General features: G+C 42.1%; 1 protein-coding gene across 2 annotated transcripts in view; it reads left to right on the top strand.

Moving 5' to 3' along the window:
- The window catches only part of LOC146618908 (syntaxin-1A-like), an 85,059-nt gene that overhangs the window by 12,157 nt on the left and 46,796 nt on the right, over nucleotides 1-26,106 (top strand). For both annotated transcript variants that reach the window (XM_085371580.1, XM_085371579.1), the window contains exons 2-3: nucleotides 9,053-9,130; nucleotides 25,638-25,737. In XM_085371580.1, the coding sequence (XP_085227706.1) occupies nucleotides 9,053-9,130; nucleotides 25,638-25,737 (178 nt within the window). The remainder of the gene's footprint in view (nucleotides 1-9,052; nucleotides 9,131-25,637; nucleotides 25,738-26,106) is intronic.

Raw genomic sequence — 26,106 nt, 5'->3', positions numbered from 1 at the left:
GCAAGAGATGGTGAGATAGTAAAGAAGAAAAGACAAACAGTGCAGGTCTGAGGAGGGAGAGCGAGACAAAGGTAACTGAGTCCATGCTGTGTGGGCTCACTGCTGTAATGATTCTGTAGTGAAGCTGGAGTCTGGAGGAAGGAGAGCGAGAGAATGACTGACAGGAAGAATGAGAAAGAAAAAGGAAGACCATTAAAGGGGGAGGACGTTGAGGAGGATTGTTAGGAAAGGGAAATTGTTGCACATGTTCACACTTTGACACTGTGCTGCTGTAGTGGCAGCGCTGCATCTGTTCTCTAACCCACATTATTCTCCTTCATCTATCTACCGCGTGCTCTGTACACTGTAGGCACAGCTTATAATACAGTCTTGTTAACCTCAGCCACATCTGTTCTTTTTTTTTTAATGGAATATAAAACATTCACCCATCTAGTTTATGAAGCATATCCTTTTCTAACTAAAGTGAAACTAAACCCCCAAAATTAAAAAAAAAAAAAAAATATGAAGGAGGAACATGTAGTATAACTCGTGTTGGGCTAAGCCAACACGATGGGTTAGGGTTAGCTGTTATAATATGGTAATAGCAAAAAAGTAATGATTAGAGCTCTGGAACTAAGATTGGAACAAGAGATTTCCACTAAAAGGACCCTGTTAGCCCTTGGCTCCAGGAAACGTCTTTAAATGGGTTTTAATGACTGGCTTTAAAATGTTATTTCTTGTGTTGATTCTTTAACCCTTTTGGAGGAAAAACTTCATGTTTTAGGTTGGCGTAGGTGCCAAATAACTGCCTTTGTTCAGAAGCCCCACAATCTCTCCTTTTAAGTCAATCGTGGCTCAAGAGTTGGGAGTTCGCCTTGTAATCGGAAGGTTGCCGGTTCGAGCCCCGGCTTGGACAGTCTCGGTCGTTGTGTCCTTGGGCAAGACACTTCACCCGTTGCCTACTGGTGGTGGTCAGAGGGCCCGGTGGCGCCAGTGTCCAGCAGCCTCGCCTCTGTCAGTGCGCCCCAGGGTGGCTGTGGCTACAATGTAGCTTGCCATCACCAGTGTGTGAATGTGTGTGTGAATGGGTGGATGACTGGATATGTAAAGCGCTTTGGGGTCCTTGGGGACTAGTAAAGCGCTATATAAATACAGGCCATTTACCATTTACCTTCATTTTACCTGGAAGTCCCACTGAGATCAAATCTCTTTCACCTGTCCATGTTAGCAGCCATGCAAACTAAACAAATCTCGAAAAATGCTACAGATTCAACATAAACTAGTTACCCACAACACGAAACATAAAACACTCGTGGCCACTTCAGAGAAACATCCACAAGTCTCATTCACTGTATCCTTATGATGCTTTTAAATCCACTAATAAATCCACTAATAGATATAGATATGTTTAAGTTGAGCTCTTTCTGTAAATTAATTCTGTGTTCAAGCTGCACACTTGTTTGCTTAAAGATTGTGGTTTGGGTTAAACATGCTCCCCTTTGCAACATGAACCCTGCAGTTTATTTAAAGTGGGTCCTAACAAATCATCCACATGTGTCAAGTTGGAGTGAGACCAGTCTCTCTGTTGCTGTAGCTGGCGGCACAATACCTTTTTTCATATCTCTGTGATGCCAGCAGCTTCTGATGGCAGCATTTGACACCCTGGAAGGAGGAATAGCCTGTCATTGTCTTTTTCTTTTTTTCCTTGGTGAGTTCCTTCTTTCGATTTGTGCCATTTCAGTAAATTGGCTGTGGTTTGATTGCAGAGTGTTGTTGAGTGTTGAAAATCTAGACAGGTGGTGTATTGAGCTCAGATGATTGATAAGAAAGAGAACAGTAGATGTTCTTCTGTGTGATTGCTTACACAATATTTTATGTTTTTACTCAAGGCCAAAACTGCAAAGCACCTTTTTAGATTCATATCTTAGATCAACGCAGTATTGAGCTGTATTTTTTTTAAAAGCGCGTTACCAGCAGGAGTCAATGGACAAACCAGTGCATACGAAGAAATGAACCACATTGCTTTTTCCAGCTGACTGCATATGCTGAAATTCACACTTGCCATTAGTGTATGTGCCCTTAAAGATGGAGACTTGTTGATTTTCTCTGCTGCTGGTTCTATATGAGAGAAGAGGGAACAGTAATGTGAAAAGACCTGAATTAATTTTACAGTTGGCTGGTCTTCTGGTTCAATCTATCACTTCCTGTGTCCTCTCATCACCCATACTGCTCCATGGTTGTGTAACCTGTCTCGATAGCCCTACGCTGTGTCCTTCTCGTTCATCAGTCGGTCACGCAGTTAGCCAATCAGTGGATCAATCGATCAGTGAGGTTTGTGAAATTGTGATTTCGATGTGTCAGCACCATCTCTGTACCATCAGTGCTATGCCACAGATGGCTGTCCCTTCCCAAGCCTGGTTCTGCCGGAAGTTTATTCTTGTTAAAAGGGAGTTTTTCCTTCCCACTATCTCCAGGTGCTTGCTCATAGAGGTTCATCTTATTATTGGGGTCTTCACGGTATTCACTGCATTACGTTTATGTCCACTTGGTACAAGAATTTGTATCTTATATGGATTGACTTGTGTGCGGTCCTGCAAAAATCCAACAGCTCACCTGTGATGTGTAGGTTAAATGCTGATTGTTTGAACATTTGGTGTAGCAGTAGCCAGGAATCGCAGCACGCAAAGCACAGTGTAGTCAGTCACTGCAGCATTCTTTTATTTTTTTATTTTCAAGGCAACAACTTGATGACTGCTTAATTATTCACTGATCAGCCACAACGTTAAAACTCACAGGTGACGGTAAAGCCGTTCGATTTTAGAACAAATGATAATCACAGTTATTTAGGTTAATTAGCACGAATAGTCATTAACTTAACAAAATGCCCTGCAGTGACTGAGTTTAATAAGATGTCACTTTACAGCAGATTTCCTCAAACTTTTAACATAATTAAACTATAATAAAGATAAAGAAAATAAAAAAGAGGTTGCGAGAGGCACAGGATACAGAGTTGGGCCCTGATTAGGGGGTTGCTTTTGATCAAAAAGCCTGTAGTCCAAGGGTAACTGCCAGTTCCTGGTAGCCTGCTTTCACCACGGGACATCTGCTGGTTCAGTCGGGGACAAAGAGAGGCCCAGGTGGCAGTGGATTTGCAGGTTTTAAAGGCATGCATGGCAGCCGTAGGCGAATGGCTGAGTCTGAATTTATAACACACAATAAAAGGGAAAAAAAAGATGATCTTTGTAGCAAAAGTAGAAGCAAAAAAGCAACAGTTTATCCTAATTTATTTCTGTTTTCACAATATAGTTGTGAGTTGAATAATTGAAATTTATATTTAATTAATCGCCTAGCCCCAGGTGAAGTGGTTAACATCTGTTATCTGGTAACAAGGCAGTGGTCTGCATGGAAAACTTTATTACTTGGTCACATAGGATGACATAAATACCCTCTACTGCGAACTCTTCATGGCAACGGCGGTATCCTGCAGCATGACATTTTGCCCTGTCACACTGCAAAACTCATCAGCGACGTCTTCAGGAGTACAACAAAGAGCCCAAGGTGTTGATGTGGCCTCCAAATTCCCCTAGATCCCGACTTAATCAAGGAGGCATTTGCACATGTCTGCAACCAATAGAACCCAAAGAATCTGCTTCTCATGTCCTGGTGCCAGACTTTAAGGAGACCCCAAAAATGCCATGTTAATGCCCTGACCAGTCACAGCTGTTTACTGCGGGATAAGAGGAGTCTTCACAATAGTAGGCAGGTGAAGTGGTTTTAATGTTGTGGCAGATCAGTGCATGCACAGCCTCTAAATATAGTTTTTACTCGTACTCTCCTGCGGTGGTTGTTCTGGTGACAGATAAATGTAATTAAACCTGTGCCCTTCATAACAAAGTAATTCTGGGTATGATTTTCTGCTTTAAGCGAAAGTGAAAAATAACATTTCACTTGCTAGTTTTGCTGGTAGACCTTCCTGAATGCATATAAGCAGAGCGCAGATCTGCATATAAGCGTAGAGCGTTGAATGTCTCGAGGGCTTGAATGAGTACAGGCCATAGCGGTTTAAGTGGAGCTAGTTATTCAGTGTTTATCTCCGTGGGGACCAGTTGGAGCATTAAGCCTCAGAACAGGGGTTTATATTCAAATAATGTGCAAAATCAAGATGGCTGCAAAAAACCAGTGTGAGTTGATCGTGTAGCAGATTTGGCATCTTATTTGTTGCTTCTTAGTCATATTACTTTAAAAAAAGCAAACAAAAGCAATAAGGTAATGCTAAAATTATTCACTTTTTTTTTAATAGACTGAAATGACCAAAGACAATCTGAAACTCTAAAAAACATGAAATGAATGAAAAATACAAAATTAGTTTCCAGTTCACTTGGACCTGGAAGGACACGTGCCCATTTAGTTCCCTTGTAGTGAAGTGAGGGGTGAAGGACTTTAATACAGAGTCTTGTGTTCACTCTCTGACAAACTTTATGGCGCTTGAGCCCATGCAAAACTCGCTGTAAGACTGCAGTTTGAAAGTCGTGGTTCTTTTCCTCCTTTACTAGCAGATTCGAAATATCCTGTGAGCAGCAGGGCTTTGCAAACTGAGCGCAAATCTGCTACTATATCGTTCAGATTCTGCTGTTTCTAGCTTGGTGTTTGTCTACTGTAGGAAAATGAATAAATAATCAAAGGTTTGCGTGTCACTGAGTGAGCGCACATCTATAATGAATGCTACCTAGCTGTATTGGGATAATAAATCTGGTTATACACTCAGTGTTCCTCTGTGCAGCTGACACAGATTTTTATGAGTCATTTCTAATGGGACTGCAGGAAGCTGCTTGATTTGGCTGCAATACAAAGATGCAGGAAACGGGTCTGCTTTAATATGGTAACACAAAAGGACGATAAAGTACTGCTCACATGGGTGTCTACTTGAACTGTCTCTCACTGGTCTTACTCAGCTTATTTTCATATAAAACACTGCACAGAGTCTGAGAGCGTACATGCTTGCAAGCATATTTTATTCCCACCCCCCCATACCCCCTTTATTTAATCCGATTTCTTGTACATCAACATACTATTGCCTGCATGGCTTTTTGTTGCACATGTTAATGCACTTTAACAGCTTTCTGTAATTGTTTTGTTCCCCTGTTCTCCCTCTTTTTTTTTTTTTTTTTTTTCCTTTAATACCTTGGTGATAGGAACCGTGATTCTTGCAGCCTGCTCACTATGCCTGTTTTATCTCTCCCTCCCTCACACTTGGACTACATTTCCTCCTCCTCCTGTGTCTGTGCAGGCACTTTTGTCTTCATAGAGCGATATCTTGCTGGCATGGTTCCCGCATCAACTCTCTAATCTAATAAACACCATAATCAGGCCACTACTTGACTACACCACAGTTGGGGAGTTTCACCCGAGTGTGAGCCCCAGAGGCAGCAAGCATTCAAAGGTTCTGGTATGATGGGGGACCAGCTTGTATATAAAGCTCATTCTCTCTGTGTGTTTACCCTCTGCTGTATATTGCCAGTGTGCTAGCTACAGTGTGTATGCATGTTTGTGTGTCTTGCTCAGAGCATCTGTTGTGTGGATAGTCAAGTCTGTAGGCTCAGTGAAGAGCGCGGCACTAAAGGCCTCTCCCAGCCTCTTTGTGGCTCAGCAGGAGCTTCAGATCTGGTGGGAGGAGGACGTTTGAGGTGCGCTACTCGGTCTTCTCTCCTCCTGACCACACAAAGTAAAACCAGACCAAAGCCCTCCTCTCTCTGTGGGAGATACAGCATCTCTCTGTGGAGGCTGAACACAGTACTGGTGCTCTGAGCCTATTCTGATTCCCTGCTTATTCTCCTCCTCTGCCTCCTGCTGCTGCTGCCGCCTCTACTCTGGCTGCTTCTGAAAGTCTGCAGCTCCGTGAATGCACATCAGTGCCATACCAACACATTAAAGATTAGGTCTCAAAATGGACTTTTAGGACCTTTATTCTTATTATTCTAGTTTGTTAGCAATTTACTGTACCTGTAGTGAATATATATACTCTGTGTATACTTGGATTAGTTTGAGTAGGTCTAGATATTAGTGGGATTACAGCATCTCTGTACTCCTCTCGCTTAGATCTGTGGCATTTGTCTTGCTAAAGTCTGTCTTCACAAGCATTTTCTCAGGAACTGTTTCCTTTTCTTCAGTTGTTCTCGTCTGGTTTCCTTATGTCTCCTCCCCATCTCCTGCTGTGTCAGCATATCACATTTTAACCCTCTTCAAAGAGAAATGGCATTGAAGAAGACATTTTAATACAGTTATTTATTTATTTTTTTACAGGCGCAAACTTTCACAATTTTTATCTTTCAGTGTCTGCGTGGTAGAACATAAAAAAAGAAGCGGTATGATTTGATTTAAGTCATATTAGATTCGTTGAGTCATTTTATCATATTTTTCAGTTGTAATCTACAAAAAATCTCCTACGCAGACTTTATTTTCTGACGTTCTGACACTTTAATGCTTTTCGCTGAATAAAAAGAGTCAGAAGCAATTTTTCATACTTTAGAATGACTTTAAAAAGATGAATCTCAGTATTTAAATTACTTGCAGTGCCACCATACATTGGCAACTATATTCACTGACCACTTTATTAGGTGCACTTGTTAAGCTGCTCATTAACACTTCAATCAGCCAATCACATGGCAGCAACTCAGTGGATCTGGCATGAAGGTCAAAGCGAGCATCAGGATGGAGAAGAAAGGTGATTTGAACAACTTTGAATGTTGCATGGATGCTAGTGCAAGATTGGCCAGATAGGAAGGCAATGGTAACACAAATAATACAAATAAATACATCCAAGTATGCAGAAGAGCATCTCTGAATGCACAATATGTTGAACCTTGAAGCAGATGGGCTACAGCAGCAGAAGACCACACTGGCTGCAACTCTTGTCAGCTAAGAGCAGGAAACCGAGGCTACGGTTTGCACCTGTTCACCAAAATAGGACAATGGAAGATTTGAAAAATGTTACCTGTTCCGATGAGTCTCGATTTCTCCTGCAGCATGCAGGTGGTAGAATCAGAATCCACCCTGCCCTGTGTCAACAAACCAGGCTGCTGAGGCATACATGGCAGCCGCAGGCGAGTAATTGTGTGGGGGATATTTTCCTGGCACACTGTGGAGCTCTTATCGCCAACTGAAAATCATTTAAACATCGCAGCCTACCCGACTATTGTTGCTGACCATGCCCTTCCCTTTCTGACCACAGTTTGCCATGTCACAAAGGTTAAATCATCTCAAACTTGTTTTCAGAACATGACAATGAGTTCACTGTACTCAGCCAACAAATCTGCAGATACTGTGTGATGCTGTCATGTCAATGTGGACAAAAATCTCTGAGGAATATTTACATTAACTTGTTGAATCTATGAAATAGTGAATTAAGGCAGCTCTGAAGACAAAATGGGTTCAGTCCAACACTGACAAGGAGTAAAGTGGCTGGAGAATATAAATGTATTTATGAATGTTTGGTAGTATCAGCTGTACAAACTTATGTCAGTAATGCATGATGTATATGTGCATCCTGCTGATCCATTGTTAAACAGTTAACAAGGGATAAGTAGCTCATTTCTTTCACTGGAAATTGATCACTTGATGCAAAAGTTTCCTGTGCTTCCTGCCTCCTGATGCATGTAATGCCTGCACATTTGTTTCCCTGTCTGGTTGAACCTGGCTGGCTGCCCATACACATGGAGAGCATAAATAATATCTGGATATGATTCATTGAAGTTTTTAAATATTTACTGGTTAATTTAATGGTTTAAAGAGTTTTTAAAGTTTTAGGGACTCTTAATCTTATTCTTATTTTGGTAACAGTTTTATTTTGAGGTTTGAGAGGAAATGAAGTCATCATTTTGACAGACACTGGGAAGCATCATTTGCATAATTCAGGACTCTCTTACTGCTGTTTGGAAATTCTGGGATAAGAGTAAGGAGTCATTTCAGGCAAAAGAAGATGAAAACTGCACTCTGTCCTCACAGCCTTGATAAGCAAATGGATCTCATAGGCCACTAATGGGGAACCAAATTAGTTTGACAGTGGCTGTGATGAATGAGATGAGGCCACATGAGATCCCACTAATGCAGTATAATGGCTGATGTGTGATTAGAAGCATGCATTTCAGAATGAATCATATGCCAGACTGCGAAAAGTTTGCAGAGTTTTGAACTTTTTGTTTTTATGTTTTTGCGTCCAAGCTTTGATTTATTCACTGAGAATGTTCAGGCCTTAGTGACGTGAATGTACCTCAGTAACAGCAGAAAACAACCGGAATTACTAGAAGAGTCGGACAGTTTGAGAATTTGAGTTTGAACAGGTTCCAGTCTTGTGATTTTTTTTTTTTTTCTTTTTCTTTGAGTAACCCTGTTGTTTGTTTTTTCCACAATAAGCTTTTAGTTTGCTATTTAGGGTTTATTTTTCTACATTTTATTAAGTCACATGTAAATTTGGAGAACTGCTAAGGGGATTTTATTACCATTTGGACGAAGTCACAACAGCTGGTTTCCTCCGATTAAAGTCTAACCTGTTGCATGATTTGGTGTGTTAACTACAGAGAAATAGGAGTGGTATCAAAATATTAATCTGCTCCTTTAAGCTGAAATGGTTACATGTATCTGTGCATGAGTGAAGGTAGAGGGGTGCAGAAGTCAAGGTTTTCTCTGCTCGTAGGTTCTAATTCAATAATGACTTGCTAATCACTCGACCTGTGGTTCTAATTAAAAGTGTCATTAAGTGCTCCTTGATTCTAATCAGGTGATGTTTGGAGAGGTTTGGGAGGAGGGAGGGGGGGAGTGTTCTCACTGTTCCATTTAACCTTGAATTATGTAAAAACAACCTAACATGGTCCAATTCAGTCATCATCAGTGTTGTTGTTGATAGAAATTATGTTTACATGTTGTTTTAGTGTTTTTTTTTTAAAATGTTATTAACCATGTTTATTGCTTTATTATTTAACTGGTTCATGTAATGTAAGTAATTCAATTGTATTAAGATTATGTATTAATATATATGTGTATAATTTTTTTTTTATTTCGTGTATGTGTGTGTGTCCAGGGGAAGGAGACGACTGAGGAGGAAGATGAAGTCGCTGTTGGGATGGAGAAAGGCTTTATGGACGAATTCTTTGAACAGGTTTGTTTCTCTCCCAATCCTGATCCTTCCTTCTCCTTTTTTTGCTGTCAATCACTTTTTCTCCATTTACACATTATCAGGCTCATTGAAGGCTAATCACTTGTCAGTCCAGGTAATTTCCTACTCCACAACATGCCCGGGTGTTTTTCCTCTGCTGATATTGAATCTAATCGTGCTGTTTTTTTTGGAGCGCTGTAATCAATCTCATGCCGTTTGTCTTCTCTGGGGTGCGTTTTTATGATTTATAACTGTTGATGTTGTTGCTGGTGTGGCATAAATTGTTCTGCATTTTATTTCATTTGAAAAAGCCTTTATTGATTCAACAAATCACACCAGTGCTCTACTCGCCCAACTCTGAATAACATTGATATTTTTCATGTATTTCTCTCAGTCTTTCCTCGTGGCACGACAGATGCTGAGCTTGTGTGTCAGCGGGGGATCGTTATTTGATCCCCGGCTACATTTGCAAGTTTGCTCACTTACCAAGCAATGAATAGTGCCGTAACAGCCCCCGAGACACAATATCAACCAAAATTAAAACTTTAAAAAGCAAAAACGCGTTCCATAAAAGTGATAAATGGATTTGCATGTCACTGAGTGAAATAAGTAGTTGATACCCAAGCAGATCTTGTTGGAGAAACCCTTATTAGCCGGCACAGCGGTAAGAAGTCACCAGGTTCATACACATCTCAAGAGGGATTTTGGCCCACTCCTCTTTAAAGAAACTCTCTCAGTCCTTTAGGTTTATTGCCAACCACTGCAGTGACAACTTCGTACATGAGTGTTCTGATTGAGGAGAGGAGGTTCTCATACAAGATTTTATGGTGCATGGCCCTGTCCATTGGTCCCTCCTGTACTTTCCTGTACCCTTAGCACATAAACAGCCCTAAAGCATAATGTTTCCATCGCCGTGCTTGACTGTGGGGTTGGTGTCCTGTGGGACAGCTGTCTCTTCCTCCAAACACTGTGGGTCAAGTTGATTCCAAAGAGCTCGATTTTGGTTTCATCTGACCATAGCACTTTCTCCCAGGCCTTCTGAGTCATTTAGATGTTTACTGACAAACTTCAGACGTCCTGTACATGTGCCTTCTTGAGCAGTGGGACCTTGGGGACACTGTGCTGTTCTTGGTGACTGGAAACCCAATTGTCTTCATTATGCAGTTTTTGGCTGATCCACCGCTTTTCTCACGATCATCCTCCTGTTATCTTTCCCCTGATGTCCTTTGACAGCTCTTTGATCGTGTCCAGGGTGGTAGAGAGGCTGGAATGCAAGAAACTGATTCTGTGCACAGACGCGCTTTATACAGATAGAAGTTGAGATCAGGAGTCTCTCAACAATACTGATTGTAGTCTTTAGATTATCGTCAATATTCTGTCTCTCTTCATTAAAATAAAATTACCATAGAAATTAGACTGTTCACTTCTTTGCACGTTTGCAAACTTACAAGTTCATCAGAGAATAAAATAATAATTTTCCACAGCGTAAATTTCTTTTCACATACATTTGGGAGCGTGTTCCCAGTGCGTGCCATGCACGTTTGCTGAGAGTACAAGCTGAACATCATTATAGCTCTCAGAGGGAGGGCCTCGTTTCAGCATGGCAGCAGTTGACATCTCCGCCCCAGAGAGAGGGAGACCCACTGGGAATCATCATTCATATGGTGCCAGGCCTGTTTTTACCCGGTGACGGCGTTCACTGTGAGAACAGTAGTGTAATTTTTTTATTACTTGTGTTGTTGGCAGTTATATTTCTTGTATTATATGCGCCACTACTTTCATTTTCTAAAACACCTGGGATTTGCCTTTGAAGTATTTAAATCACCATTGCAAATGCTGCTACAAAGGTGGGTTGGGCGAGGTTGAATGGCATTTAGCAGCATTTTTGAGTTACGGAAAAGGTCTGGCAACCAGCACTTTGATACGTGAGCTTTCAAAGCGCCGTGAGACAACAAACACATCGCCAAAAAGCCGCAATCATAAGTGACTGAGCTGAAAGGAGATCAATCAAAACGTCTGTATAGATATTTAATATTTCAGCACAGACAAGCGTCAAAAAGGAGAAGAAGCAGCCTTCTTTACCGACGTGTGATGGAAATATTGTTTTTATCATCACAATATTGTTGTTAAGTCATCAAAAGCACTAATTCATGCAACTGGGCAGCATATAGATGTGAGTTGATTAAATGTGCTCAGTGACTGCCTGCGATTGTTTAACACACTCCACCTCTCCACTAGGGATGGGTACCGGTGTCCGGTGCTGTGGTGTTTCGACAGAAGAACGGAGACGGCTTGGTTTGTAATGGAACGTATATATTCAGCAGTAGTTCGCCATTTTACATCTCACCATACACTTCACTTCTTCTCTCCTTCCATCATCCTTAGTCACAGAGCCCCCTACTGGTAACTGAGTATATGTTCATATTCAGTCCCCCTTGTAAGCAACCCTTCACCATCTTAGCAGTGTATGTAAACACAACATCTCTCCTCATTCTCACAGAATTCTACTACCTCAGTATTACTTACTTAGCATGGCAACATTACTATTTGCACAGAACATTATCAGTAGTAAACTTTGCAACCAGACAGCATTTTCAATACCTATTTCACTTATAACATTACTGGGTGTTTGAACTATACCCGTGATCTTAACATACAATCTTGTTCTGGTGCCTAAATCGTCCTTTATAATGAATACTTGTACCGTTAAGGTTACTGTAGTAACTTAACAACCTTAAGTCACAAAACTCACAAATAAATCACAGTAAATCAATCCTCTATTATACTTGGACCTCAGAACTAGCAGTATGGAACTTAACATTAGCACCCAACAGCTCAAGCGTGTTTTTTTCACTTTTTTTTCTTTTCATTTTTTTTTTTTTTAAACTCATTTCATAACATAATCCTTGGTCCAAGCTGGTAACTGTCTCGGTCTGTTAGGAACAGAAGGTCTTTTAGGAGTTTCTCTTGTGTTATTTTCAACCTTGTCACCAGCCTGCAACGGCTCAGCATTCTCTGCGCAGCAGAGTGAGAGACGGGCTCATCACTCAAGATGAAGGTGCTCAGTCCAGTCTGTTGCTGCACTGACAGTGGATCAGTGAACTGTCTCTCTCCCTTCCCCACTCGGAAAGGTTTACGTATCCGCACCCTGTCACCGACCACAAGCTGGGGAGGTTTTGCCCCCCTCTTTGCATCAGTGTAGCGTTTACTCTTACGTTGCTGGTGAGAGACTCTGGCCCTGCATTGGTCATACTGTCCTGTGTCTTTGGGAAACGGCAGGACATTTAGCTTTGTTCTCATGGGTCTCCCTCTGAGAAGCTGGAACGGAGCTGCTCCAGTCGTTGCATGAGCTGTAGCACGGTAATTCTGTAGCATCTCTGTCACGGCGGGCTTCCACAGCTTCTGGGACACCTGTGCAGCCTGAACACAGTCCTTCAGCACTCTGTTGAATCTTTCAACACACCCGTTCGCTTGAGGGTGATACACACTTGTTCTGATGTGCTTGATGCCCCTTTCCGTCAGGAAATCAGCAAAGGCAGATGAAGTGAATTGTGGTCCATTATCTGTGGTAAGCTCACAAGGGTTTCCCTCCCGTGCAAAAACTGAAGACAAGAACCTAATCACAGTGTCTGTAGTAGCTGATGAAGTAAAGGCTACTTCTGGCCATTTGCTGAAGTAATCGACCAGTGTGATGGCAAACCTGCAGTCCTGCGACCCGCGGTCAAAAGGTCCAACAATGTCAACGGCCACATGCTGAAAGGGACCATCTGGAAACTGAACCGGCTGTAAGGGAGTAGGAGCAGTTTTGGCCGTTTTGTCACACAATTGACAGACTGAGCACGATGACAGAATCGCATGGACTTGAGTATCCATGCATGGCCACCAGTAAAGCTCTCTGAGCCGCTGCTTTGTGCGAACTATGCCCTGGTGACCTTCGTGTGCGAGGCATATCACCTTTTCCCGCAGGGACCTTGGGACCACCAGACGTGTCCCCCAGAAAACCAACGGTGATTCCACAGCAAGTTCATGTCGCACCAGGAAATACGGCTGTATCTCAGGTGGGAGAGACCTTTTCACCTTAGGCCAGCCTGAGCGGATAACCTGTTGCAGCAGAGAAAGGTCAGGGCAGTCCTCACATTCAGCTTTAAAATCCGTCAACGGTGTCGCTGTCAAGAGAGGAGAAACTTCAGCTATCTCCAAGAGAAGGTCTTTTTCAGCATCAATGTCAGTGCTGGAGTACATCAGGGGAACCCGTGAGAGGCAGTCTGCGATGACATTCTGAACACCAGGACGGTACTGCACATCATACTGAAAACACATCAGCCTTGCAGACCATCGTGCGATTCTCATGCCCGCTCTGTTCATACCTTTGGTGCTGAGAAGGGTAGTAAGAGCTTGGTGGTCAGTACGAAGTGTGAATCTGCGGCCCCATACATATGTACGCCATCTTTCCACCGCCCAGACACAGGCTAACGCCTCCTTTTCTGTGGTGGAGTACTTTCTTTCAGCAGGAGACAGTGTTCGGGAGGCGAACGCCACAACCCGCTCCACTTGATCTGGATGTAACTGTGTCAACACAGCGCCTAGCCCATAGTCTGATGCGTCTGTGGTGATAAAAGCAGGTAAGTCAGGGTCATAGACGGCAAGTGCGGGACTTTCCAGAAGGAGTTTTTTCAGGTTACTGAAGCTCTCATGTGCTGCCTCGTTCCACTGGAGTTCGACTTTCATGTCTGTTTTCAGCAACTGTCGCAGTAGTTCCACCAGTGTAGCATAATCTGGAATAAATTTACTGAACCAGGATGACAAACCCAGGAACGAGCGCAATGCAGCCATATCCTTTGGAGCAGGAGCCTCAGCAATAGCAGTAAGGTGATGTTGGCTTGGACGTAAGCCTTCCTTTGAGATTACATGGCCCAGGAATGTGATGTGTGACTGGCAGAAGGAACTTTTCCCAGCATTAATCTGCAGGCCGACATCTCTGAGACGTTGGAGAACAGCTTGCAGGCGTGTATCATGCACCTCCTTTGATGTTCCGTAGACGATGATGTCATCCAAGTAGTTGCGAACACCAGGCAGATCTTTCAGGACCGTTTGCATCATTTTCTGGAACGCCGAAGGTGCTGATGCTAGGCCAAATGGGACACGTGTGAACTGGAACAGTCCCTCATGAGTGATGAAAGCAGTCAGCTTGCGGCTCTCCGGATGCAAAGGTAATTGGTGGTATGCTGAGCTGAGGTCAATCTGGCTGTAGTGAGTGGCACCTGCCAAGTCAGAAAACAGATCCTCCATATGAGGAAGAGGATGGCAGTCAGCAATAATGCTCTTATTGGGTTCACGAAGGTCAACACACAGTCTCAACTCCTTTTTTCGCTTTCTGGCCACGACCAAAGGACTCACCCACTCAGCTGCATCGATCCTTTCAATTATGCCAGCTTTGAGTAAGCGAGAGAGTTCTGCTGACACCTCTGTACGTACACTTAATGGCAGGCGTCTCAGCTTTTGGCGTACAGGCCGCACATTGTTGTTTACCTGTACTTTATGGATGAACCCTTTAACACATCCAAGTTGAGCTGGTGGAATAGGATCAACATTGTACACAGCAGACTTCTGGTTAGACGAATCCGGCTCATCTGCAGTTTCATCCTGAATACGGTCCACTTTGCCTCCGACGATGCAGACGTTCAGTGCTCTAATGAGGTCGAGGCCTAATAGCGGGGAACCAGCTTTGACAATGTAGAAGGAAGCAGGAACTTTTTCATTCTGTGCATGCAGTGCAACTGATGCAGGCAGACAACCCATCACAGCCAACTCATCTTTAGCATAAGTAACTAGTTTGACTTTAGGTCGCACCAGTGAACAGTCTGCAAAATACTGTCTGTAGATAGTTTCTGGCAGAATAGACACAGAAGCTCCAGTGTCTACTATCAGCTCTACTGTCTTAGAGCCACCTTGTACAGTTTCAATGTCGACAGTGCAGGTAAGCTTATCTTGAATAGCTGCCATCATTTTAGCATCTTGCACGCACAGTACTGCCAATTCTGGAACCACTACTTCTCTCACTTCACTGACTGACGACTTACATACCTTGGCAAAATGTCCCTTTTTCCCGCAGTTATTGCATTTTGAAGAAGCAGCCGGGCAGTTTTTATCATTAGCTAAGTGCTTGTGAGAACCACACCTGAAGCACTTCCGCTGCTGCTGCTTTGAACCTCCCCGTTTGCGTTGGTCTGGAGTGCAGCCTTTAGCGGGGCGAGGTCCTCTCCTCTGGTGAGAGTGGGAATTTGCCGCGTCGACTGTCTGAACAGGCGCGGTCGGACACGAGCCGGGTGTGGAGAGTAGAGTAGCGTTTTTGACTGCTGCTTCTACCTGGCTCGCAATAGTTAGAGCCTTATCCAGTGTGAGTTCATCCTCCAGTAACAGTTTGTCTTTCACAGCGCTGAGATGAGCATTGGAGATCAACTGATCTCTTATCATTTCACTTTCCATTTGTCCAAAGTAGAGCTGGGCGATAGAACGATAACGATATGTATCGCGATATAACTTTTACTCGATAGAGAAATTAAGCTATCGCGATAGACCTCGCCGCTCTTGTCCTCAAAAAAAAAAAAAAAAAAAAGGTCAGCCAATCCAAATTAAGTAACGCGGAGCCGAACCAATCACAGCCACAGAGTCACGTCGCGTGACTTGTTACCGTATAGCACAAGTGCCAAGCCGCACGTGTGTTTGTTTGGGAAGCAGCCAGCGGGTAATGGAGGAAATGAGTGTGCCGACTAGAAAAATCAACCGAGCGTGACCGAAGAGAAAACAGATGATGGTTCCAATGCCGGAGAGATTGTCGAACGGAAGAGCTAAAGAAGTTCCGTAGTGTGAAGGTATTTCGGCTATTTCAAGTCTGACAAAAAAACAGAGAAGCGTGCACTGTAAATTGTGCCGAAAGCAAGTCTGGAAATACAATAAACTGGTGCATGCATCACACTGTGCGCCACGTTATTGTTTCGGTGAAATGAATTTCTACAATACTGTTACTGTTAATTCTACTCTCTGCAGTGTTTAAATGCTTACATATACACACAGTTACTGTCCCTCCACACACACACGACTCGGTTCTGCTTCTATGCCCCAGCTTTGTTTACTTTTTCCCACCGAGGCTTCTAGACTTCTGATTGGCCAGCATTTCGGCACGGTTAGGAATCTAGCGCCACCTGCTGCTTTGGCATGTTCATAGCAGCGTTTTCCTTCATTTCTGCCTTTATGTGTGGACGGGATTATTTTTTAAAACGAAAACGGAAAATCTCAGTTTTCAAAAATACCCGTGTACGTGTGGACGTAGCCTCAGTCTCTGACTGGAAGCGCTAATTCGTCATTCGGCTTTTGTCAGACTAAAGTAACTGTTAAAACTGTTTGAAAAGCTCAGCTATACAACAAGGAGAGATTGAGAATTTCCTTTCAGTTCTCAGTTTATTTGATATTGACAAAAGTTAGTCAGTTTTGTCTGTTCTTCTGTAAAACAAACTAAGATTTATTTTTAGAATTAATATTTTGTTTCTAAGTGGAATTGACAATTTAGTAGTCTGTTTTGTTTGTTCTATTTTGAAACTTAAACGCTTTAGCGGCTGCCTTTTGTGTAGTTTGCAATATTTGCCTTTATTTATCTGAAAAAGTCTCATGTTCCTTAAGTACATCTACCCTGTTGAACTTATTATGGGGAATAAATATTTAAATAAAAACAAGCTGCTGATTATTTCACATTTTACTTGTGAGCAACGGCACATTTAAATCTTACAAATATAGTTATTTGGCTTATATCGTGATAGATATCGTTATCGCCTGAAATGAAAAAAAAAACATATCGTGATATGAAAAAATCTCATATCGCCCAGCTCTAGTCCAAAGTTACAAGATGAAGCTAATGCTCTTAGAGCCACCACATACTGAGAAACAGTCTCATCTGCTCGTTGCATAAGCTGTCTGAATGTATGACGGCACGCCACGACATTCACTTTCGGCACAAAGTGCTTCTCCAGTGTGCTCATGGCGTCAGCATATGTATCACCTTGCTCCGGTAACGTGTAGAATAACCGCTGTCCCTCCGGGCCCAAGCAGTGTAGCAAAACAGCGCGTTTCCTAGCATCCGGCCATGCGTCTCCCGTGGCATTGATTACTAGCATGTAATTGTCGAATATTTTCCGCCATGTAGTAAATGGAATCGGCGGCTCACCTACATGTGGAAGAAAAGATGGTGGACTCGGAACTGATGCACTCATCCTCGTCGCCAATTTGTGGTGTTTCGACAGAAGAACGGAGACGGCTTGGTTTGTAATGGAACGTATATATTCAGCAGTAGTTCGCCATTTTACATCTCACCATACACTTCACTTCTTCTCTCCTTCCATCATCCTTAGTCACAGAGCCCCCTACTGGTAACTGAGTATATGTTCATATTCAGTCCCCCTTGTAAGCAACCCTTCACCATCTTAGCAGTGTATGTAAACACAACAGGTGCCATGATGGCACCGGTTCTGACATAAACGGTAGTAACCAGACCGAAAAGCAGCGCACATTTCGGTGCTTTATTTCGGTGCTTTTTTTTCCTGAGCTGTGATACACTTTAGATTCTAGCCAATCATTTTACGTTTCCGAGGATAGTAGGCGGGGCCAGGTACGTACGTTCTGTTAGAGCAGAGCTACAGATTAAAAATGTCCAAGGCGAAGCGGTCAAAAGTCTGGCTGTACTTCACAGCAAAAGATGCAAACTCAGCAGCCTGCAACAAGTGCTTTAAGCTGATACTGTGATACTGTCAAAGGAGGTAACACCTCAAATCCGATGAAACACCTGGCGACGCATAGCGTTTTTTTTAAAAGCCCAGAAATGCGCCGTATTTGATAGCTTGCTGCGAGACCTCACACCGAGCACATCTACTGCGGGTGGGTTGCCTGTTATGCAACATCCCCCAAAAACACGAAGAGGAGAGTCCTGGCCCCTAGCCCTGCCAGTGTAGCAGAAATGATGACGGATGATGGTGGCAGCAGCCGTTCTTCTCTGCGTGAGTAGCTAATTTACATTGAGTAGGCTAACCACGTTATTACATTAATGCATGTAAGGTGAACTAGCAAACATCATCATATCTACATGCGGCTGTCCTCTTGTTTGATGGCAGATACTCCCTTCACCCTGGCTAAAAAGGCTAAAATGACCAAAGAAAAAGTGGAAAACAGTTAAACATGAGAGGTTTAGGACAAAGTTTGTGTTTTTTCCATTGTTTAAGCACTGCTTCCAGCCAAGAGTGATACCATGTATGCCCCATAGCTGCAGAAAAGGCTAACATTGTTATATTTTTACAAAAAACAGCTGAACATGAGAGGTTTTTGGACCAATTTTGTGTTCTCCATTCTTTAAGCACCGGTTTGAGCACCGTTTGAGCACCGGCACCGTTTCAAAAGTACCGATTTGGCACCGGTATCAGATAAAACCTAAACGATACCCATCCCTACTCTCCACCCACTTCCAGCATTAGCTTTTAGATTTCTCCATCAACCATAACTTCATGTAAATTTAAATGTGGTGAAGTGCACACCCTGCCAGATGTTTGAGCTTAGTAACAAGTTTGTGTTAAACTGGCTCAGTTTTGGAGAAACTCGGCAGCAGAGGCAATCAAAAAGCACCTTATAGTATGTAAATATTGATAATAAATGAGTAATTAGTCTGTGAATACCTCTTCTGACTGTGTGCGTATCCTCGGAAAACCTTTTCTTGCTTGGAGTCATCTGATCACAGGTCAATCAAACAGGCCACCTCAGCTGCTTCTGTCCACAGTCTTATTATTTTATTCATGAGCCAAAGAATGGGCAAGAGACGAAATGCAGATTAACCAGAAAATCGAGAGCTTGTCTACTACAGTGGTCTCTCAAATGGAGCAAAAATGTTAATGCGCACAGAGTGGGGAAGTTATGCTTGTAGTAGTTGGCTCGGCATCGGCTGCTTCATTCATTCTTCACCATTAGTGGCTCATTCATGTGCTTCGCGGCTATCAGATGACTACTAATGTGTTATCTTGTTACTGCAGCAGGTCCCTCAAGTGCTTTAACCACTTAAAGTTTTTAGTTTTTTCTTTTTTAAATTCAAGGTTGATCGGACTCTGGGAGCAAGAGAACCCACACAGGCACTGCACGGAAACCAGGAAAAGGACTAAGGATAAACTGGAACCAGTGACCACCAGAATGAATGGTCTCTGGTGGCTCTGCCATGCTAATCTTTTCTGGCATGCACTTTTCTACCAGGGAATGATTACTTTAAATCATTCAGGATTTTGGAGGCAATTACCTTCATGCTGCGATGAAACATTCATGTCCCCATCAACAGGGCAAGAAGGGACACTCAATAATTTGACTGTGAAAATGTTGTTAATCATGTCTTCAAAACATTGAAGATTTTAGACTGACATGTCCAAGTGTTTGTACCCCTCTCCTCAAAGCAAAAAAGGAGGAAATGGTTTTGGAAAAATGTCGTTCAGTGCCAGAATCAATGCTTAGTCACTGTGCAGACTCATGCTCAAAACGTATGCTCTCTTTTTTCCCTTGTTTTTCTGAGTCTGAGCTGTGGCCACCTTTTAAAACATTCCCTGTTATTAAGATCACAGGTGGCTAAGGTGGCAGTGGCAATATTTGGTGCACATGCTAGTATACGGTGAAGGGGGGGACGACACAATAGAAGAGCACCATCTAAAACAGGAAGAGAATCATCAATCGGCTTGTGACTCAGCAATCTGGCACATCTGGTACAGCTGTCCATTTTGTTTAAAAGCTTATCTAATGTTCCGATGTTGCCTATCAAGGGTGTCATGGCATGGGAGGCTGGGCACCAGTGTTGGTCAAGTTACTTGAAAAAAGTAATCAGTAACTAATTACTGATTACTCCCCCAAAAAAGTAATCCCGTTACTTTACTGATTACTTATTTTCAAAAGTAATTAATTACTTAGTTACTTAGTTACTTAGTTACTTTTTAAAAACACGATTTACAACCTGAAGAGGTGATAAAGTGATAGATCTTTCAGCCCAATTCTACTTTTTCTACATAATCCATCATACAAAATGTAATCAAATGGAAAAGTCTCTTTTTTTAACTTGTTTTATCAGTTTTAATCTTTTAACTTTATGCATCAAGCAAAACATTTAATTATATGCAACATTTTCTGACTTGAATAAATTAGTTTAACATTTAAACCTATTTTCTGCACATTCCAGCACATAAAATAAAATATTTTTTGTGTTTTCACTCACTCTTTCAAACAGATGCAAGTAAAACACAGCAGAAAATAAATAAAGTCAAAGACTCAGCGGTCCTTTTGCTCTATTTTCACCTGTAAAGCAGGAGCAGGGTAGGCGGAGGGTTACCCTGGTGCAGGTGTGCTGCGGTCAGTTGAAGAATCCGCGCGAGTGTCTCTGTGAGTTTCCCATCACGTCGTAGCTACTCGGTGCTTGCTCGGAAGTTTAGGGGTTTTTTTCGCTGTAAAAAGAAGTTTTCTTCCCACGCACGATGGACGCTAATGGTTTTGTCACTTTTTATGGAATCAAACTCAAAGTAAGGTCAGTACTTCCACACTTTAAACGCTGCACGCTCATACTCTCTCCCGCACTCGATATATTATCCATTGTTGATCTGCACACAGCTGCTGTCACCAACGTCGCACTTGCTTACGTCACTGTCATGAGACATTCTCGCAAAAAAAATCACGGTTTTAGTAACGCAGTAACGCAGCGTTCCTACGGGAAAGTAACGGTAATCTAATTACCGATTTTGCAATAGTAATCCCTTACTTTACTCGTTACTTGAAAAAAGTAATCAGATTACAGTAACGCGTTACAAGTAACGCGTTACTGCCCATCTCTGCTGGGCACTAGCGAAGCAGGTAGATGGCCCATCACAGTAAGAGTTTTTCTGTTCAGTTCAGAATCACCAGTTTTTGTTTTTTGTTGTTGTTGATTTTTTTTTTTTTGTGGAAAGCGAAGCACTGGACAAAGCCCACACAGGCCCAGGGAGATCATGGATTTGAACCAACAACCTTCATTGTGTAAAATGACAGTGCTAAGCAGTGCACCAATGTGCTGCCCCGTTGAATGCAAAATATGAAACAATTTTGGTATCTCTCAGCTACGCCTGTACGTCAGCAACCAGAACAACACATTTTTATATTTAAAAAGAAAGTGCAGAGAGTTTTCTATTCTTTCTTTCTTCAGCTGCGAAGTCTAAAACTCCTGAATCTGAGGTTTGACAGTCAGTACAGAGGTAATCCAGGGTATAGCTTCAAAAAGTCTGTAATTATGGGATGTTTTAGCTCCGGAGGATCGCTGCAGGCTGCAGCCATTTCTCTCACATTTGTCTCATTTATGTTCTTCTGCTGCTTCCCGCTTCTGACAGACTGTCTGTATCCCTGATATAGAAACACAGCCCTCTTTATCTGTCTGTAATTTTCAGTCTGTCTCAAGTGAAGAAATGAAGGAGGCAGAGTTTGACTGAAACATGTAGACAGAGGGATCCACAGAGAGCGGTTTGACACTGAGCTAAAAGCTTCAGGGAGTGTGAGAGTGGCAGAGTCGTTAGGAGAAGTTAGACAGCAAGACCAGAGAGGAAGAACGGGTATCAATATGTGACAGAGAGATGTAGATGGTGAGTGGAGCAGAAGAAGAGCAGGCGCGGTCAGGCTTCCACCCCGACTGGGTGTGTTAATTAAGCTTTCACTAGTGATCTGCAGGGATAACGGACGGTGGAAATACCACTGTGACCTTGAGTCACACTGTAAACACTGAGTGTGCATATTGATTTTATGTTGTGGAATTTTTGTAAAGATGAATGTAGCCACCTATGGTCATGCTTAGTATCTATCTGTGTGCATGCCTGTTTATGCGATTACTATGCGATTATGTAACAGTCACTGAAACTGCCCACCCCACATGTCACACAATGAAAATTGTAACTAAAAGAATTGCTTATATTTCCGTAATCTTTATTAGTGCTGTTGAAATAGTGGCTACACAGAGAAGTTCTAATTAGTTTAATTAGAAAATTAATTTAGGATCTGCTTCATGTGATGTGGCTCGTCTTTGAAGCTCATTAGCCCGGACATGCGTTCACAATAAAGTGATTAAAAAGCTCTATTTTTTACATTTAAGTAGCGTTTTTACTTTGTTGATTATGAAAATCTGCAGTGCAGTTTTTCTCTGCAAGCTTTTTCTGATACGTGCTTTTATAAATGTTTACAGTACTGTGCAAAAGTCTTGAGCCACTCCTTTCTTTATATTTTGCTTCCGAGGAGATGGGTTTGCCTTGAAGAATAGTTTTCAGGCTTTCTGAAGTTTTTCAAGGTCTTTCTTTAGACATAATCTGCTCCTCACTTATTTTCAGTCAAGTCCTTGTATCTGATCATCTTCATAGGAATATTTTTTTCCTTTCTTTTTTTTGGTTGTATGCCAAACCACAACGGAAGTCTCAAGGTATGAAGCAGTGTTGTGTATAAAAATAACTTGGGAAAGAGCCAATTTTAAATGATATCTTTATACTCTTTGTTACTAGCAGCCTGTACAATAATGCATCACTTGTTCTCATTTGTTTAGTTGAATCTATGAAAAATACAAAAGACAAATGTTTGACAGTGTTTTTTTTTTGTTTTTGTTTTTTTTTTTCCCCCCAGTAAATTTCAGAAATACTTTATTAATCCAAAGGATTAATAAAGGATTATATCCAAAAGAGCAGTTACTGAAAACTTCTTTTCCACATTGTGTGGCTTTTAGAAAACTGAGGTCTATATGTATCCAGGAGGTCATGAGAGAAATGCAACAGTGAGCGCTTACAGCCATCTGCAAAACACGGTGGAGGCTCCGTCCTGGTGGTGTCAAGATGAACTTTGGAATGACTTTTAGGAAGGTGAAGAGCTACTTGATTATGAGTAAGCTCTTATGTAATACAACTCAAGTTTAGCTGAATTGTTTTGCTTTATGTTCTGTGTTTCCATATATGTTTGCATGCTTCTCCTATTTCTCATTCTACTAAAGAAACATAGAGACGTGATGGGTGGCTCAAGACTTGCACAGTATGTGAATCATTAGACTCCTGCTATAAAGTAATCATTTCTTATGTATTCACAACAGCAAGTGTGTGAATACATTTGTATGCAATATGTTGAGGCTTTAATCTGCTTTGGCGTTGTCTGAGTATCAGATCGTTTAGATGGATGCAAACACTACTCTAAGATGCAACTAAATCTAAATTGTGATGCTGTAGAAAGAGTTTAATTTGAAGATCTAAAGATGGATAGTAGATGAGGCTGATATTTGAAATTATGAACAATTTTGAAAAAAATGTTTTTAAATATGGATAATTCGAAGAAAATAAGTGCCTAACAGTGAGCTAAAAAAGAAAAGGCAGAGAAAAGATCCTCATCTTCAGCTATTTGTCAAAAAATGTCTTACTTTTCTTACATTGTGCAACAGAGCCCATTTATGCTTCACCTGATGATGCAAGAATGAAGTGAGCCAAAGCAAGAAAGACTCGCTGTGGCCTCGAGGCTCCTAATCATTCTCCTTACCAGATAAAAATGAGACTTTTACACTAGAATAACTTAAAACTAATGAATTACTGCAATATCCAGCTGGGATTAAGGCTGCTTAACATGACATTTGTACAAGACACAGAGAATAATAACAAATGTCTTCGGTCAAAAAGTCACAAGCAGTTGCAAAACTACCCTCAAAGTACGTGTATCAGTTTGTTTTTACACATCTGTGGGCTTTTTAGCCTCATCTGATCATGTTTTTCTCTCATACCAATAAAATTTATCTGATGCCTTATAAGAGCAGAGAGATGTGCCATGACTCACTAACGTGTGATTTCTAAACCGAGGCAGCTTAAAGTGGTTTCATCTTCTACTCTCTTTGGCGTCCTTCCTTTCTCCAGTCCTTTCTCACTCTCTTACATCTTTAACTTTTGCTCTCTTTCCCCCATGACGTTTAACTCTGCATTCACCTAAGCGACCCACCCACGGTGTCTGGTCTCTCTCCCAGTTGTCTTTCAGAGCCAATTATGTTATTAAAAAACAGAGCCAATCAGAAGCCAATTAAAGTCAAGTCAAGTCAAGTTTATTTATAGAGCACATTTAAAAACAACCAAGGCTGACCAAAGTGCTGTACAGTAAATACAGATAAAAATACAATAGAACACAATTTCGTAATAACACCTCGCTGATAAAAATAAAATAAAAATATATAAAACAAATAAATTAAACCTTTCCAAAAGCCAATGAAAAGAGGTGAGTTTTAAGAGCGGTTTTAAAAGTTTCTAGGCTTTTGGAGAGTCTGACGTGAGGAGGTAAACTGTTCCACAGTCTGGGTGCAGCCACAGCAAACGCCCTCTCTCCCTTTGTCTTTAATTTATACCTGGGAACATCTAAAAGCATCAGGTCGGCTGACCTCAAAGATCTCCTGGGGCGATAAGTACTAAGGAGTTCTGACAGGTAAGAAGGTGCAGTGCCATTTAAAACCTTAAAAGCCAGCAATAAGATTTTAAAATCAATCCTAAAGGCAACTGGGAGCCAGTGGAGAGAGCAGAGAACCGGAGTGATGTGGTCTCTTTTTTTTGAACCGGTCAACAGGCGAGCGGCAGCGTTCTGCACCAGTTGAAGGCGATGTAGACAGGAACGATCTAGGCCAGCATAGAGGGAATTGCAGTAGTCTAGCCGTGAAGTAATAAAAGAGATAACTGGCGAATAATCACCGGGGCTGAGAAGGGGAAATCTCAGGTTTGTAGTAGAGCTGTGAAAACTGACAGAGGAAAAGTGGAATTAGAGTTAAAAAGCCAAGCCAGAGAGATGTGCAAGGAAATGACCGGAATGACATGGGATAGGCTGGCCTGTAGCAGAGCAGGTGTAAAGGAGGAGAAAATGATCAGCAGTTTGATGGACTGAGATGAAAGTAAAGATTGATGAAGTCACTGACAGATGTGACCCGCTGATTTTCCGGCTGTCACCGAGAGCCAGAGACGGCACAGCTGGCTGCCAGGCAGCAGGAAGTATAGGCGAGAGGTGAAGGGGTAGAATATCAGTCCTGAACCTCAGTGGACTTCAAAGGAGGAGATGAATATGATGCACTTCAAGGATCAGTTTTTGTCAGTGTGCTTAATGACTGGGTTAAAGGCATTCATTTCCATTTATTTGCTGTCGATAGCACTCGTGTATCTGTAAGATACGTAGGAGGCAGCAGCGGGTTACTGGGAAAACTTTTCCTAGCTCACTTATCAGTCTGTAGTACAAACAAGCCAGATCTTGAAATCTGTGTCAGAATTAAATAGGGTATAAATAAGAGAATCGTCCAGTTTTGCATGGAGAAATGATGACTGAGGCTGGATGAACTTGGAAAAACTTTCATATTTGTGGTCTTCACAGCATCTGCCAGGTGAGTCACAGGTGCTTCCTGCTACGGAGCAGATCTAAAGCACCTTTTTGTGTCTCGCTCTCTTGACAGGTGGAAGAGATCCGGGGTTTTATCGAATCGCTGGCAGAGAAAGTTGAAGAGGTGAAGAGGAAGCACAGCGCCATCCTTGCCTCACCCAACCCAGATGAGAGTAAGGCTCTTTTTTCTGTTCTGTTTTCTAGTGTTTAGCTCTTTAAAATGACATACTCAGGGTAACTCTTGCCTCAGAAATACTGTACTTTTGTTCTGATGGGACTCGACTGCCTTAGGAGTTTCCATTCAGGTGAAACTATAACTTATATTCTTTTAACCAAAGTCCTAATTTATCCAGAATTTGAATGGGTTTTTATTAATCATATCCACAGTTTTATTTCTCACTTGTTAAACTTGGGGCGATCGTGGCTCAAGAGTTGGGAGTTCACCTTGTAATCGGAAGGTTGCCGGTTCGAGCCCCGGCTTGGACAGTCTTGGTCGTTGTGTCCTTGGGCAAGACACTTCACCCGTTGCCTACTGGTGGTGG

This window comes from Diplotaxodon limnothrissa, linkage group LG14 (genome assembly GCF_057381915.1).
Source record: "Diplotaxodon limnothrissa isolate DT_005_m linkage group LG14, D_limnothrissa_male_GT1.1, whole genome shotgun sequence".
Taxonomy (NCBI): domain Eukaryota; kingdom Metazoa; phylum Chordata; class Actinopteri; order Cichliformes; family Cichlidae; genus Diplotaxodon; species Diplotaxodon limnothrissa.
Note: the sequence above shows the minus strand (reverse complement) of the source record. Positions and strands in the feature narration are given on the sequence as shown.